Genomic DNA, 17,731 nt, shown 5'->3' with positions numbered 1-17,731 from the left:
TTAGTTTTTATTGTTTGTTTCACGCTTACTACCAGTCTTTGTACCATCCGTAATAATCTTTTCTAATACATGATTTTGCTTTTTATTAGTAGTCTTGGCGTCCCATAAGTCTCTATTGAAAATTATAAAGTTTAGTTGAGTACTTCAAAAGTTATGCAAAAAATAAAAATAAAAATCAAACCATCCACATTAACGACCCCCGGGTCTTTTGTGGTCTCTATTGCAAGTTTCTGCTCGAACCTAGGAGTCCGAAGGCTTGAATGGGGAGAGCACCCAAACCTCTTTCTACTCCAAGGAACCTTCCACCCCAGTGTTTGAACTGACGACCTTTGGATTGCGAGTCCAACCGCCGCCAGCGATTCCACCGGAGTAGGCTTGGTTTGGTGTGTTGTTTGTACTTATGGCATGGAGACGACTCCTACACCTGGAATGACTTAACGGCCTAACAACCAAGGCTGGGACCGACGTTTTACTTCCTCATCCGATGGAAGGTTGGAGCAGATGGGAATCGAACCCAGAAACATCCGCTTACAAAGCGGACAGCGTAACCATTCTATAACCAAGTTATGCTATAAAAACTATTTTAACTGAAGTTCGATAGATTGTTTAAAAGGGTGTGGTTATCAAATACAAATAGTAAGCTTTGCAATTGTTTTAGTTTACAAAAGACATGTCTTTTGAGTGATTTCAATATGGTAATATAATTTGGTTAAGTCGTGGCAAATATTTTCATAGTTCATGTATTAGGGGAGCTTTTTAAATTTGCTTAAAAAATCTTTGGACCAAAAATATTTTTCAAACGTTGAAAAATATATTAAACTACTCTATTTTGAAGGTTATTTTTGCATTTTTTTCCCTTCTCTGTCTAATTCGTTCTCCTTAGTACCAGCAAACTCTCTCCCCATTTTGAAAAAAATCAGCTGTTTAATGGTAGTCCATATCTCAGCTCAGAATAACAACTGCACCAATGTATTTGTTAAAGCAACCTAATAAAAATGAATTGAAATGAAGTGAAATATTAAACTACTTTAAACAAATAATAAAAAAAAACAAAATATTTATTTTGTTCAAAAAACTAATAAAAACAGTTTGTGAGATTGAGTTTTGGCTGTACGCTATAAGCTGAACGTATACTAAAATAAATCCATTCTAATCCGTCACCCACACCCACACTTAATCACCATTCACACTCCAAACTTGATCTACGATCGTCTCTCACCGTAACGGTACAAGCAGTCACGCACGATCGCCCCCAGCCTTCTGTTAGTCTTCGAGCCTAGCACACCGCCTTCTCAAAGTATCCCAACATCAGACAACTTTTTCACGTGAAAGCACTTCGCTCACCACACTCTCTCTTTCCCCAAACTCTTCATCGATCCGCACATCGGACACTGTTGCGTCCACCCGCCCCAAAACCTGTGCACCACGCCTTATGTAATCCACGTGTCGACTGCACTGCACCTCAACAGACACCCAACGACACGCCGTCGACGAAGACATTATGCATAAAATCGACGACGGGTTCGTCGCCGGTTGCGAGAGACTTGCTGCCGGGGAACTCAGCAAGCTCAGTTTGTCTTGTGCCATGATCGGAATCGGAGTCCCGCGGTGGTCGCTGCCGGTGGCGACATTCCAGCTGCTGCTGCTACTAGTTTCGACAGCTGACTGGACGCTGGCATTTCACAAATCGTTTGAAGGTTAGCCAGTGACACGGAGGGAAATTCTGGGGTGTGTTGCGGGAAGTGGTGAAATTGAACGAACCTGAGGAAAAGTGGCCGAGATTGACACCAATGGCTCCGATTTTGATGTTGTGTGATTATACACGGAGAGAAGCTTGTTGTTGAATCCGTAATACTATGTTGATGATTCTATTGTTATTGTTTTTAAAACCACATAATAAGCTTTCAATTTGAGGAACAATATATTCAATCTAGTTGCGGTGAGGTTTTCTTTCCGTGCCTGATGTGTGGCTCGATTTATGATTATGAGAGTGAATGATACTGCGTCGAGTTATGTGATACCGTGAATATTTTCGCAACTGTTTCAAGGTCGAACTTCTCGTTTCAGAGCTGAGCGTTCATACACTTCCTAATTCGGGATCTCTAGAAGGTACGTGTACCACTTGGAACCAGCTAACTGAGTGTTCCTTAACCCATGATCTTCTAAACTCCACAGACTGTTCCTTGCGACTGCAGAAGCTGGTCGATCGACAGGCCACCACTCCGGCGGTCCAGTATCCAACCTTCTCCCGGGAGTTTGCCCATCTGGTCGCGATCGGTTGGAAGCAAACCAGTGGGGACATCGAGTGGAGGTGCTCGGGAACGTTGATCGCAGAGGACTACGTCCTAACCGCTGCTCACTGCACCCAGGATGAAGGGTAACCTTCCCGTCAATAGCCACGTGGACGCAACCATCGCTAATCAGATCTTCTCTCCCCCTTCAGGAACGACCCAACGACCGTCCGGGCCGGCGACCTGGACCTGTACGGGGCCAAAGATGACCGCTTTGCGCAACAGACGGACATTGCGGAAATCGTCCGTCATCCCGAGTTCAACTTCAACAGTGCCTACCACGACGTCGCGCTGCTCAAACTCGCCAAACCGGTGACGTATGTGTCTTGTGTTGTGCTTGATCGTCGATTACAAAATCTACGATCACTCAATTTGATCGCTCGCTCTCACACGGGAGAACGAGCTCACAAGAGAGGCGCTCTTTGATGTTTTGTTTTTGTTTTGGTTTTTGCCTTTCCCCAGCGTGACCGATTTTGTAACGCCGGCTTGTTTGTACACCAACGATTCGTTTTCGTTCGGAAAGCTGCACGCCACCGGCTGGGACTTTTGTGAGTATTTATGAGTGTAATTAATTAGTTAGAATTCAAGGCATGTTTATTTAACTTTTGAATCTTTATGTGAACTGAAATATGGAGAATCATGTATTTTTATTTAATATCAAATCATTGTAACCATGCTATTTTATTGCACTTGCATTTTGGGCCAAATGTAATTGTGGAGATCTTGTTGTGCAGCTCTATCAACATGGGATATGGATTTTGTACGGAAAGGTTATCTTGGAGACGGATTATTAAAAGAAAATTCCCGGATTTTTTCCAAAATCGAAAATTCCTAAATCCCGAGAATTTTTGTATTTTGTCCCGGTTCTCCCGAAAAAAAAGGTTTGGATATCCAGATTTCGTTGTGAAAATAGATTAACAGTTTGAATACTTAGTAATCGATGGTATTTTCATTTAAATTTAATTGTTATTCAGCATATCGTGACTATTCATAAACCACATGGACACTTGTTTGGAAATCTCAGACCCAAGGATTGCCAGTTCCAAATAAAAAAAAATCTGGAAAAATCTAGCAGACGTAAGGCCGTTGCAAATATTTTTTAAAGTTTATGTCCCTCGACTCTGGTCGGGGTCGAGGAAGGGCAAAAAAATAAAAAAAATATAAAAATTGAAATTACAAGCCATGGTCTCAACATTTGAATAAAAAAAAAGTGTTTTAAAATGCATTTCACACCTGCCCAGTTGTTTTGCAATCATTAGTGTTCAAAATATGAAAGTATTGAAGAGATTTTTTTTTCGCCGAAAAAAAAACTTTCTGCGAAGCTGTACATTGAATTTTCATAAAAATTGAAAATATTTTTGATCGATCAAAGACATGCTAAATATGATTTTGAATGCAGGAAAATGCATTTCTAATTGTTTTCAGTTGGTTAGACTTCTATTTCCTATGAAATTTTGAAGTTTTTTGAAGAAATATGTTTTTTGCCCCCTGATTTTTCGGACCGATTTTGGAGGGGGGGGGGGGGGGGCGACATAAACTTTGAAAAATATTTGCAACGGCCTATATAAAACAATAAAAACAAGGAATGAGAAGAAGTTTACGAATAAAATCAAATATTGGTAGAATTTCGGTGGTTTAATTAATATGTTGGCCTCAAAAAAGTTGAAATTACATTTTAATTAAAAAAAAAATGATATTCAGTATTTTTATTTTTGATTTAAATCGTTCATTTTAACCAAAAAATTGTTCAAAATTTGCCGAAAATGAAAAATCTCTCAAAATCTGGCACAGAATATGATGATTCTTTATTCTGGCTGACACTTAGATTGTTAAAATTTAAGTTTACAGATACGCAAAAGGCATAGCACTTGAAACATTGTTTTTGTAACTTAAATATTTTTAAAAAGACTTGATATTATATCATCGTAGATTACTGCCCCTGATCGGATAAATGTCCCATTTGTATTCTCATCGATTTTGAGTTATTGATGCAGATTGGATCAAAATCGTGTGCTCTTTCAAACAAGCCTACAACATCCCGTACTTGTTCTAGAAATCAGGAGGAAATCCAGTTTTTTCGAGAAAACTTAACATGTGTGGGACAAACTTTTTCTCAGCTTGCTGTTTTTTCATATAGGAAATTTATGCGAACATGGGCAGTTTAGTATTTTAGTATTTTAGTAGTATTTTAGTATTTTAGTATTTTAGTATTTTAGTATTTTAGTATTTTAGTATTTTAGTATTTTAGTATTTTAGTATTTTAGTATTTTAGTATTTTAGTATTTTAGTATTTTAGTATTTTAGTATTTTAGTATTTTAGTATTTTAGTATTTTAGTATTTTAGTATTTTACTATTTTAGTATTTTAGTGTTTAAGTATTTTAGTATTTTAGTATTTTAGTATTTTAGTATTTTAGTATTTTAGTATTTTAGTATTTAAGTATTTTAGTATTTTAGTATTTTAGTATTTTAGTATTTTAGTATTTTAGTATTTTAGTATTTTAGTATTTTAGTATTTTAGTATTTTAGTATTTTAGTATTTTAGTATTTTAGTATTTTAGTATTTTAGTATTTTAGTATTTTAGTATTTTAGTATTTTAGTATTTTAGTATTTTAGTATTTTAGTATTTTAGTATTTTAGTATTTTAGTATTTTAGTATTTTAGTATTTTAGTATTTTAGTATTTTAGTATTTTAGTATTTTAGTATTTTAGTATTTTAGTATTATAGTATTTTAGTATTTTAGTATTTTAGTATTTTAGTATTTTAGTATTTTAGTATTTTAGTATTTTAGTATTTTAGTATTTTAGTATTTTAGTATTTTAGTATTTTAGTTTTTTAGTATTTTAGTATTTTAGTAATTTTTTACGGCTGCGAATTATTGAAAAACACGTCTTTTTTATTGTTCCAAAGTAGAAGGGGTCACACCGCCCCTCCTTCACGAGATATCGAAAAATAGAGCTCAGATTCGTGATCAGGGAAAAAAATTACTCCTTAGGACAAAGTTTCATGCAAATCGAAATGGGATCAGGGCAACTTATTCCAATTAAATTTACGTGGGGGGTGGCGGAAAATTACCCTATTTTTTTTCATGAAATTATTTTTATTAGGTCCTTTTCGGTACTGGGACCTGGTTAGGACCGAGTCGGCTTTTGTAATTACATTTGACTTAATAATTACAGAGGATCTTGTGTGTAAATGTTACTGGGAGGGGAGCCGATTTAAAAATTACCCTAATTTGTTGTGTTTTTCAATACATTTATATTTTTTTTGTCTAATATTAATTTTTTGTTGTTTAGTATTTTTTATATTTTTGCATCGCGAAAAGCAAACAAATACTAGACCAACGCTTATTGGCAGATGAACTTACTATCTAAAGGTCGTCAGTTCAAACCCCGGGGTCGAAAGGGCCCTCCCCATTAAAGCCATTGAACCCTAAGAGACGAGTAGGAATCTTGCAATAGAGACTGCCGAAATTTGTAAGATTTTTTTTGGGTATCGATTTTTGTTTTCTCAGAATAAACTTCAAAATACATTTGATTATTTTAAATGCGCAGAGTAATTCGAGAACATCTCACCCCGAACAGATACCGACGTCTCTCCGCCCATCTACAACACCCCACTGAACATAATTAACCAGGATCGGTGCAAGTTCTGGTACCGCACAAACAAAGATGCCTTCCGGCGGGGCATCAACCGAATGCAGATGTGTGCCGGTGACGAGGTGCTCACAGAATGCCCCGGCGACACCGGCGGTCCGCTGCAGATTCGACTGCTGTCCAGCTCGAGGTACACCCCGTTCGTGGTCGGCGTTTCGGCGCTGGGAGTTCCCTGCGGTCAGACTACGCCGGGAGTTTACATCAAGATTGCTCACTACATTTACTGGATCGAAGATGTAACGAAGAAGAACTTTGCACCTCAGGAGTGCGTCACGAGGCATATTTCTTTCAGAGAGGCTGACGAAGCGTTGGTTGCACCGAGCTCAAAGGTAGACTGTTCTGGGATAATGGTTGGTTATCATTCAATTAACATTTTTTTTCTCTTTTTTTTTCTAGGGATCCTTCAGTCAACCCTATCTGACGGGAAAGAAGGAGTCAATCGATGCAAACCCCAACAATGCACAGCTGCACATTTTCAAAGAATTCAAGGTGTGTGACACAAATCGAAGCCTTACATAGATTTCTCAGAAGTTACCAATAGAGCGCTTCAACGGATCAATCTAACCCACTTTTTTATCTTCTTGATTCGTCTCATCCTTTGTTGCATAAAACCACCACCACCTCCTCAACTTCTATCAGTGCGCAGTTGGAAAGGATGGTGAGAATGTTGATTGGATTTGCGGTTGCACGATAGTGGCACAAGATTTCGCACTGACGTCGGCTCGTTGCGTAAAAAATGTGTAAGTAGAACCAAGGGTGGGTGTGTGGGTTGCAAGCATCGAGTTAATCCCGTTCAAGTGCTTTGAGGTTACGCAGGTGGAAAGGGTTACTGAAACCGCAAAGAATTAGGAGATAGATTTGGTAGCAAAATTTGACTCGGTTAATATTTATTCCCTGAGGATAATTTAATACAATTTAATAACATTGTATATTTTCCAAACGAAAAAAGATAGAGAATGAAAATAATAAAAACAATCAAAAATCTAAATATTAACTCAAAATAAGGGAAATACATATTTTCGTAGAAAAAGTACCAGAAACCCTGATCAAATCTGAGCCTAGCTAATCCTGTTTGCACCTTCTCAAAGGCCGTTCTTCTGCACCCACATTGCACCTCTATATTCACGATTGTGCTTCCTGTTCCATCCATTTCCTTTGCAGTGAAGTCGACGTCGTCAACTACAAGAACGACTGGAAGCGGATTGCCGAGATAATCTTCCACCCGGACTACGACAAAAAAACGCTCTACAACGATCTGGCACTGATACGGCTGCAAACCGATAACAGGTGATTATCTGAGGGGCGAGATTTGCGAAATTTGTTTGATTTCACCTCTGCTTCGATTTTGCCCGATTCTCAAACAGAAATCGATACGACTGGAAGTCGGTGTCCTGCGTTGCCACCATCGACGAAGATCAAAGGCACTTCCTTTCGTTCGGCATCGGTCCGTACAACCTGAACGACGACGGCACCGTCGGGGACAACAACACGGACGGAACGGAACGGTATCTGACGGCGCGGTTGCCACTGCTCGAGCCGGCCAATTGTACCGAGTTTTACAAGACTTATGGCATCCTGAAGGAGGGACTCAACGAGACGCAGTTTTGCACCTGGTCACGGGACTGGCTCGTTCCGGGGACGTGCGAACCCTGGAACGGGAACGAGGTCCTGGGGGAGGTCCGCCCGGCCGATGACACCAATCCATTTCCGGAGGACGTGCTGGGCGTTGGGTCGTACGCACCGGACTGTGGCTTTGGGCGGCCGATGGTGGCGACCCGGGTGGCAGCGTTCCGCGAGTGGATGGACACGGTCATCTATCGGGCGGTTAACGTCAACAGTGTGCGGCAGGTGAGTTGTGTGATTGAGATAATCAATTTAATTGGAGCAAAGATTGGACAAAAACTTTAAATAAAATTTGTACCAGCCTTAACTGTAATTAAGAAAATGTTGATGAATAGTATTATTTTAATATTCTCAAAATGTCATGATTTTCTCAACGAATATGAATTCGAATCGGATAACGGAATGCATTTTCGGACTCTTTGGACAATTTTCCACTAGGAGAAGGTAAAATAAGTTGGTCAATTATAAATATTATGCTTTTTTGAAACATAACTTAAACAATCCAAGTTTTAAGGAATTTCGGGCAAAATTTTGACTTTTAAAGGATTTTACCTAAAAGTTATTTGTATTTTATTTAAAAGCTTATAAACTAAGTTAACTAAATAAAAACGTTACTTAATCCACCCTTAGGTGGTTGGTGCCTTCCTCACATTTAGACGGTAATGCTATCCAAAATAGATACTAAAGGGCGGACCTTTCAGTGTTCTATCAACTTGATTCATTATTCACACCATCAGATTGGGTAGTCAGATCTTCATAATTCAGGGCTCTTATGTGCTTATAACTTTTGATAGGGTTGTCAGATCTGCAATCTTTTGAACTCGTTGCAAAGGTCTTTTGATTACCCACAGAGTAATCCAGAGGGAGCACTGGCATTTAATTTATGGTTGCGTTACGCGGTACATCGTGGTACATCGCCCCTTCAGCAAAATTTCGCTTGTCGTAACCCTCTGGGCCAACTGACGTTCAATGCGTTACATTTTTTTCACAGCGATCTAGTCGGCTAGATGATATTGGAAAGTTGTCAAAAATTTTCACATTCCAAATATCAACAAAGTTATTCTCTGAAGACTCTTAAATATTGAATTGAATAAATTGATAATTTGGAACGAAATGAAAAAGAACGTCGAAAAGATTTACCTGAAAACTCTCTTGACAATAAAGTGTGAGATTATTTTGCTGGAAGTGCTCTTACCTGTTACGGTGCACCAACCGATTGAAGTCGAATTTTCTACTTGTGACCGAACGCTGTGTTGCAATTTTGCGTGGCTTGTTATCAGAATCGGCAAATACTGGGGTTTACTTGATAGTTTCTTGCCGAGCCGAAACAGCGTTTATGGCTGAAAGGCTCGTTAATTAATTTCAGCAATTTTTGGCGAACAACGTCAAGGGAACAACAAAGATATGGATTTGTTGACACAATTAATTTTGGAGGTACATTACGTTTTGTTGTGTTGAAGATTTTTTATTTTTATAAATTTATAATTTTCATCTTTGTCTAACTTTCCTAATTTCTGTGAATAGAAACATTGTCAGTTTTATTGACGGAAGTGACGACTGAATACAATGCTGAAGAAAAATGTACACTCAACCCCCGGTGCACAGTGGGAAAAAAGGGCCCAAAAAATTACCGCAACATGATTTCGCGCAAACCATCGATTGCTATACACCAAAAGCTTCGTTTTTGCATCAGGAACAATAATCCGATGAAAAATTGCACTGCACGGACCGGTGGCCGGAGTACAGGCCACCGGAAGATCCGGATTTTTGGAAAAAGTGTCAGATTTTTCCAAATGTGAACTGATAAGCTTTTTTCTACCATGAATAGTCATGCAAAACAATCCTAGAATAATATTAAATACCATAGGACCCATCGGAACCGGTTCCACCGATCTCCGGTGGCCACATCCGGAACCGCATTAGGAATCAGCGTAAACTAGTCATGCGACGTATCAAACTTCTTGATTTTGGATGGAGAGTATCCTTAAAATGTATTTTTGCCTCCGGTTACCGATTCCCAGGTTCTCCGGTGGCCACATCCGAAATTCCTGAAACCTCTCTTGCGACATATCAAACTTCATGTTTTTAAAAGAGGAGTGTATAACTCATGCCCCCATCCAAAATCAAGAAGTTTGATACGTCGCATGACTAGTTTACGTTAATTCCTAATGCGGTTCCGGATTTGGCCACCGGAGATCGGTGGAACCGGTTCCGATGGGTCCTATGGTATTTAATATTATTCTAGGATTGTTTTGCATGACTATTCATGGTAGAAAAAAGCTTATCAGTTCACATTTGGAAAAATCTGACACTTTTTCCAAAAATCCGGATCTTCCGGTGGCCTGTACTCCGGCCACCGGTCCGTGCAGTGCAATTTTTCATCGGATTATTGTTCCTGATGCAAAAACGAAGCTTTTGGTGTATAGCAATCGATGGTTTGCGCGAAATCATGTTGCGGTAATTTTTTGGGCCCTTTTTTCCCACTGTGCGGTGGTTGGTCACTTTTTCGTTTGACACTTTTTTAGTTTGTACCCCGTTGGTTGGTCAAAGTCAAACTAAAAAGTGACGAACTGTCACTTTTTATACGGCGCTCACGCACACTATCAAAACAAACGTTCAGTAGTGTGTGTGAGCTCCGTGTAAAAGGGGTGTCAAACTAAAAAGTGACCCCGTTCGTTTGACAACAATTGGTGTCAAACCATCGGGGTTTGAGTGTATTGTTTTTCACGTGTATTTTTGTAATTCCAAATGAAATTTTTTGTCACAACAAGACCAAAAGTGATCTACGAGCATTCGAGACTCAGCTATTAATTAATTCATCGTCCATTAATTTGAGCTAACGAAGTGACTCCAGGTAGGCCCAAACACCGACAGCATTCTTCTTCTCTACATCCAATTCAAAGTATTTGATTATTCGGAAAACTGCAAACAAAGATTAAGATTTTTCTCCCAGTTCAAAATTGAATATTTTTATAAATTTTGAAAAAAGGAACACACATTTCCAACAACCATTCAAAGCTTTGCACTTGTCAAAACAAAGTCAAGTAGAAAAAAACCTGAGTTTACTATGATGATTTTTTTTCTTAACCAGGCTGGTAACGCTCAAAACATAACGCCACAAGCTGCTATTGTTCCAAAGGGTAAACCCGTAACGGAGCCAAACATTTGAATGACTTTTGTTCGGACTGCTCGCTCTGGATTACTCTGTGGATTACCTGTCCAACGACCAGTCGCAAGATAGATCCGGACAACGTTTTATCAAAATATCTTAGATCCGGCCTCTAAAAAGTTCATAAATAACACTTAAGTGCTTATAACTTTTGATAGGGTTGTCAGATCTGCAATCTATTGAACTCGTTGGAAAGGTCTTTCGATTACCTATCCAACGACCAGTCGCATGATAGATCCGGACAACGTTTTCATCAATATATATGAGATCCGGCCTGAAAAAAGTTCATAAATAACACTTAAGTGCGTATAACTTTTGATAGGGTTGTCATTTCTGCAATCTATTGAACTGGTTGGAAAGGTCTTTTGATTACCTATTCAACGACCAGTCGCATGATAGATCCGGACAACGTTTTCATCGAAATATTTGAGATCCGGCCTCTAAAAGTTTCATAAATAACACTTAAATGTTATAACTTTTGATAGGGTTGTCAGATCTTCAATGTCTTGAACGCGTTGGAAAGGTCTTTTGATTACCTATCTAACGATAGGTCGCATGAGAGATCCGGACAACGTTTTCATCAAAATATCTGAGATCCGGCGTCCAAAAAGTGCATAAATAACACTTAAGTGCTTATAACTTTTGATAGGGTTGTCAGATCTTAAATGTTTTTGACGCGTTGGAAAGGTCTCTTTATTACCTTTCTAAAAATGTATAGCATGACGGGTTTTCTTACAAAAACCACCCTTTTTACAATCTTCCGGACTTTTGTTAAAATCGTTTTTTTAGCATAACTTTTGAAGTACTTAACTAAACTTTATAATTTTCAATAGCGACTTATGGGACCCCAAGACGGATCGAATGAGACCAAAACGGTCCAAATCGGTTTTTTTGATCAACATCCCACCACACACACAGACATTTGCTCAGAATTTGATTCTGAGTCGATATGTATACATGAAGGTGGGTCTAGGAGGTAAAACTAAGAAGTTCGTTTTCTGAGTGATTTTATAGCCTTTCCTCAGTAAGGTGAGGAAGGCAAAACATTGATTTTTTTCTTCTTAAAAACTATATTAGCAACCTTATTGATAGTACATTTGACGTAAAAATAAAATTTGAACACCTTAAATCTGATTTAAAAAACACTATGACTATCAAAGTTATCCCGGGATTCAAAATAAGAATTTTCCACGCAACTATTTTTTTAAGCACTATTGAAAAAACTGTTTTTCAGAAATAGTGTATGGACTTTGTGTGGCTACCCCAGTACATGTTTTAAAAATAATAATCTTGAGAAAAACCTTACCAGTTGGAAAATATTCCAAAAATAAATTGAAATCAATGTCACCCCGGTTTACCTTGGAATTTTCAAGCGTACAAAAAATGCATTTCATTGCTAAAATGCAAAATCTCTTTTGATGATATTAAACTACAAGTTCATGTTTAAAATAAATTAAAGACTTACAATCAGGGATGAAATAATCGCAAAAAAAAAATCGCTTGCAAACTTTCTTCACCCGCGAGAGTTGAAGTTTATTGTGTATTTCCTTGTTAGCACCACATAAAATTAAAGTAACCGGTAATTTTTCGACGTGTGACGTTACCCTGCAAGTGTAAAATAGATGTTGCGTCAAATGATCAAGGCGTCATCCATAAAGTATGTCACGCAAAAATCGGCCAAAATCAACCCCCCCTCCCCCCTATGTCATACTTTGTCACTCAAGGTTGAACCCCCCCTCAAAAATTACGTCACATTTTGCCCCCCCCCCCCCTTGTTTTCGATGGGTTTTTTTTATGGTTTTTATATCTTTTAACTCCCATAATTTTGGTATTTTTGGCAATATTAATATGAAAAAAAATTGTCTAATTATTCATTTTTTTAGAATAAACATTACGAAACAAAAAAAACAGTTTTGTATCTTTTAAAAATTAGAAGACCTGGTACATATAACATTCAAGTATTAAAAAATCTTGAAAACTGTTTTTCGCAGCTTTGTATCTTATAAGTTCAAACCATTTATAGCAGTTTTCTGATGAACACACTGCTTTCAAAGCATTTATTTTTATCAAGCAAGAATTTGCAAAACATTGAAGTTCTAGCTGAAAAAAATGTGACCATATATTAAATTATAATGTGATACCGTCATCAGGGGTGACATTGGGTCTGGGGGGTGAGTTTGGGTCATACAATCTCACCCCCCAGACCCAATGTCACCCCTGATGACGGTACATCTAAATAATAGTAAGCAAACAATTTTAGAAAAGAGGATTTAATTTATTTGTGTAATTCCCCCCTTGGTCACATCTTGTCAAACCTACGGTAACCCCCCTCCCCCACCCCCCCTAAGAGCGTACGTACTTTATGGATGACGCCCAAGATATGAATTTTTGAGATTCCTTTTACCGATCTTTCGTGCGCAAGAGAAGAGAGTGCCGTTCCCTTTTGATTTTTTCTCTTAATGAGCGTCAAAAGATTTTCTTTTGATGATTATTTTACCATCGTTGCTTTCAACAATTGAAATAGAAATATTTTGTTATTTATTTTATAAGTGGAAGTCTGAAAAATGCAAATATTCACAGATTTTTTTTAGGCAAAATTATTCAAACTGTTTATGGTTGATTGAATGAAATGCTTAATCTTTAACAATGTTAATGCTCCTGCTCTTCGCATGCGCTCACACCCAACGAGCGCTCATCATGAAAGTAGGTACATTTTTAGTATATCTGGCTCAGGTCAATTGGATTGCCACTTTTGAAGTTCATATCATATTCCCGTGATAAGATCATCACGAAAAAGGGACATGTACTCATCTAATGTTGTCAGCTTATTATTATTATTATTTCAGAGTTGGGTAATAGAGAAAACTAGCTTTGATCAATGAAAAATGGCTGATTCGCAATTCATGTGCTTTAATTAGCTTAGAATTCCAGACCCTCTTTTTAGCTTGTTTAACTTTCAAATTTGGAGTAAAATTTCAAGGAACGGCAATGTTTGGTCTTAAATAAGGTGTTAACAGGATGGCAATCGTTTTTTTAAATATTAAAACATGTGTTTACTTGCACAGTAAAAAAAGTCATGGTGAAATTTCATCTAAAAAGGAGTACATCTTTTATGTCAGAAAAAAGCTTTAATTTTACCTCTAATAATGTGTAAATTTACATCTGGTAGACGCTAGAAAAAAATATCTGTTATTCCAAAATAAAATAACAAAACAGCGATAGTTATATCTAGCTTACTAAGTCCGCGCCCCAACCCGCACGGCCATCTCACCGTTGTGAAAACTGGACGATCAAAGCCAATGTAGCTTTATGTGTTCCGTATATTGTATACTGTATTTACTGCATATAGGGTACATATACAATATACGGAACACATAGAGCTACATTGGCTTTGATCGTCCAGTTTTCACAACGGTGAGATGGCCGTGCGGGTTGGGGCGCGGACTTAGTAAGCTAGATATAACTATCGCTGGTTTGATATTTTTTTGGGATTACAGATATTTTTTCCTAGCGTCTGCCAGATGTAAATTTACACATTATTAGAAGTAAAATTAAAGCTTTTTTCTGACAGAAAAGATGTACTCCTTTTTAGATGAAATTTTACCATGATTTTATTTACTGTGTGTGGGCATGCTCATTTCTTATATATTTATTGGGAATCGACTCCAGCATAAGATAGTTGATGTGAAATTCACCTAAGACACAGATTTAATATTAATTATGCAAAATTAATTACAAATAATTGATAAAACAAGATGAGGTGCCCAGAAATTAAAAACATGACGTAAAGTATTAGCAAGATAACATTTTGGTGTGCTTCAAATGATATTTTTCAGCTTAATTAAATAGTTCAGTTTCACGTGTTACTCCTTTATCAACCTTATTTTTATAAATCGGATTATTTCTTCAGACCCTAATTTGACACCTAAACTCTAACTCCAAAACAAGCTTCAATACAAAAATTATAAAAAATATCTCTATTGGATTTATTAAGAATAACCTATTCCAGCCTCCATTCGAAGAAATAAAAAATTACCTCGAAGCTCTGCTGAACAAAAAAAGGTACAGGTAAAAATAATACCGCTCATTTTGCTCAATGAGCAAAAACGAGCGCGAGCGATGAGCATTTGCGCTCATAAAACAAATGAGCAAACATGAGCACGAGCAAACGTGAGCCAGCTCGCGTAGCGCTCCTCCTCACGAATCAGCAAAAAATACTCGCTCATCTGTTATAAAAAAAAAATCTGTTATTAATTGACAGAATGGAAAAACTCAGTGAAATTAATATAAATAGGAAAACAGACAAAAAGTTTAGCTCATGTTTATTTGCACAGACTGTAACAAATGCAATAACTCACAGAATTTTAAATGTTTTTCAATCGCTATTATTTTTCCCGTATATACTTTTAGAAATTTATTAAATTTCAAGAAAAAAATAAACTAAAACATTTGAGAAGCATTTAACATTTTCAATAATTGTTCAGTTTTGAGCATCTCTCATTCCCTTCCGAGAATGGTCCAATTCCCCTCCTGAGGGAAATTCTTTATCACGTGAGATCCACTACCCTAAAGTGTCTACTTGGTTCATAAATGGTCCCAATCTTAAAAATATCTGTATTAACTAAAAAGAAACAGAATCCAGTCAAATGTTTGATTTTTTTTTATAGTTTCAACATGTTTAAAAAATGTTGCTTAAAAGCAATTTGCCTTTATTTGATTATGTTTGAATCCAAATTCAAATATTTAACAATCAGAAATTTCGGATTTTCCTTAACAAACTGCAAGAAGATGAAATGTCTGAAATCTTCAAGATTCAAAGATTATTTTTACTGCCCAAATTTTTTTTTTCGAAAATTTTTATTTTTCCCGTGTTCAGGAGGTCATTTTGAGCAACTTTTGTTCTACGAAAAACTTTTCTTCTCTTGTTTTATATTTTTCTTGTTTCATTTTTAGTATTTTAATTCGCATTTATCTTGTTTAGTTTATCCTATCATTACATTTTTCCTATCTATTTTTTTCATGTTTTTACAGTAACTTTTTCAGTTTTTTGGATGTTTTTCACATTTTCTGCTATAAAATGGAACCATTATCATTTAAATTGTAAATAAATGCGTAGAGGCATAGTCTGGGGCACTAGAAAAATTACTGCATACTTCTTTTTACTTAAAATATAGGAAATTTTCGTAAAAAACACAGCCAAAGTTGACCCCTAAAAAAATTACATTTTTAAAAACATTGGCAAAGTCACATAAAACAAGTCAAACTTCCAACCCTAAAATTTTCCAAAATTTTAAAAGTTCTTCTTTCCAATGCTTTTTGAAGATCAAAAATTGGTTGAAAAATGGATTTTTGGCGATTTTTTAAATCGAAGCCCGCCTAGAGGCGGGGTTGGGTTCTAGAGGGTGAAATATTTCAAGAAATTAAGTAGTTATAGTAGTTATAATGATTTTAATTATATTTGTGTCCAAAAACATTCATTACTTATCAGTAATTTGACCTATACGAAACCATTCCAGGTCCTGTTGGAGAAGGAGCTCGCGCTGGACTACATCTGCGAGGGGCCGGACCGGGAGGCGGGCGTGTGCGTCCACATCGACCACTGCCAGCACCGGGACCTGGGGGACGAAATCAAGTTCTGCACCAACGAGACGGCCCCGATCGTTTGCTGTCCGGTTAATTCGTTCATCGCGACGGCACATTTGCCACTGCTGACCGAGTGCGAAACCAATTACCAGCGCTTCAGGCCCAAATCGGTGGACTTTGCCGAGGGCGGCCCGCTGGACGAGGACGGCACCAGTCGGCATCCGCATTCGGTGATGATCGGCTGGAAAGTCAACAGAACGGCCACCAACTGGCACTGCATGGGCACGTTAATTAACAGGAACACGGTCCTGACGACGGCCAGCTGCACCAACAGCGTCAAGAGGTGAGCAAACTCAAACAGAAGGGGGGAAACTGTGCGCGGTGGTCACAAACCCACTTCACCCGCGGAGTTGTGTGCTCCTGTGTGATCCGGGGGCCAATTGGAGAACGCATGCTGCAGCTGCTGGTTCGGTTGAACAATTATAACCTTTTCGATGAAATGCGACTGTGACACTTTGATTTCGTGCGAAATTTCAACGCACATTGCTAATTAAATTTGATTTTGGTCAAAGAAAGGGTTTTCGGAACTACATTTCCACGCTTTGTTCATTTACAGACGCAGTCCGGATGTAATTAGCATCGGTGAGAGCGATGTCAGCCGCATCAACGACGGCGAAGCGCAAATCATTGCCGTGAAAGAGACCGTCCGCTATCAGAGCTACAATTCCAAAACGCGCGACGGGGACATCGCCGTGCTGAAGTTGGAGTCGGAAGTGTCGTGAGTACCAATCAAGCTTTTTTATTTTTCAGGATTCAACGCATTACAAAATTTCTTCCTCCCACAGCATCAACGCCAACGCCGTGCCGGCCTGTTTGTGGCGCGACCTGAACCGCACCCCATTCTACGCGCAGCAGGTTCAGTTCGACAAGCGGACAATGACCGCCCACGACAAGAACCTGGTGCACAACCGGGACTGCCAGCAGTTTACGTCCCACACGGACCTCAACAACGACCAGATGTGCTGGCAGGAGTTCCGGCTGCGGCCCGACGGCCAGGACGCGCCCAACTGTGCCCACAAGGGCGATCCGTTCGTGAGCTGGCAGCGGCAGTCCAACAACGTCTACCTGCCGTACCTGGTCGGTCTGTACAGCTACGGGGACAAGGAACGGTGCGCGACCGGGGAACCGGTCCTGGCCACTCGGATTACGTCCTACATCAACTGGATCAGTTTGTACATGTAGGAGGGATGCGGGCGTTTTTTGTAGGAAATAAAACGATTCTTTTATCGAGATGATTATGACGTTGGAATGTGTTGTGATGATTGTTGATGACATCTTGGTCGAAAAATGGATAAAAATAGGAAGAAAACTCATTTTATTAAAAGTTTTCCTTCTTTTTACTCATACT

General features: G+C 38.3%; 1 protein-coding gene across 1 annotated transcript; it reads left to right on the top strand.

Annotated features, from left to right (window-relative positions):
- The first annotated feature begins 1,543 nt into the window (after window positions 1-1,543).
- Window positions 1,544-17,624, top strand: LOC120416883 (transmembrane protease serine 9-like). The gene is made up of 13 exons (XM_039578776.2): window positions 1,544-1,697; window positions 2,068-2,109; window positions 2,176-2,377; window positions 2,444-2,608; window positions 2,754-2,839; window positions 5,877-6,277; window positions 6,345-6,437; window positions 6,588-6,688; window positions 7,110-7,235; window positions 7,313-7,796; window positions 16,257-16,666; window positions 16,940-17,101; window positions 17,169-17,624. Exons 1-13 carry the CDS (start codon window positions 1,586-1,588, stop codon window positions 17,563-17,565), a joined length of 2,781 nt encoding a protein of 926 aa, XP_039434710.1. The 5' UTR covers window positions 1,544-1,585; the 3' UTR covers window positions 17,566-17,624.
- The last annotated feature ends 107 nt before the right edge of the window (window positions 17,625-17,731 follow it).

This window comes from Culex pipiens, chromosome 2 (genome assembly GCF_016801865.2).
Source record: "Culex pipiens pallens isolate TS chromosome 2, TS_CPP_V2, whole genome shotgun sequence".
NCBI lineage: Eukaryota > Metazoa > Arthropoda > Insecta > Diptera > Culicidae > Culex > Culex pipiens.
The sequence above is the reverse complement of the archived record's forward strand: the minus strand, read 5'-3'. Positions and strand labels throughout refer to the sequence as shown.

What these genes read in the sequence shown, in the direction of transcription:
- LOC120416883 (XM_039578776.2), top strand. Translation starts at nt 1,586, where the DNA reads ATGATCGGAATCGGAGTCCCGCGGTGGTCGCTGCCGGTGGCGACATTC. An exon ending in CACTGCACCCAGGATGAAGG is followed by an intron (nt 2,378 to 2,443) that starts GTAACCTTCCCG and finishes CTCCCCCTTCAG; the next exon opens with GAACGACCCAACGACCGTCC. An exon ending in CGCCACCGGCTGGGACTTTT is followed by an intron (nt 2,840 to 5,876) that starts GTGAGTATTTAT and finishes CACCCCGAACAG; the next exon opens with ATACCGACGTCTCTCCGCCC.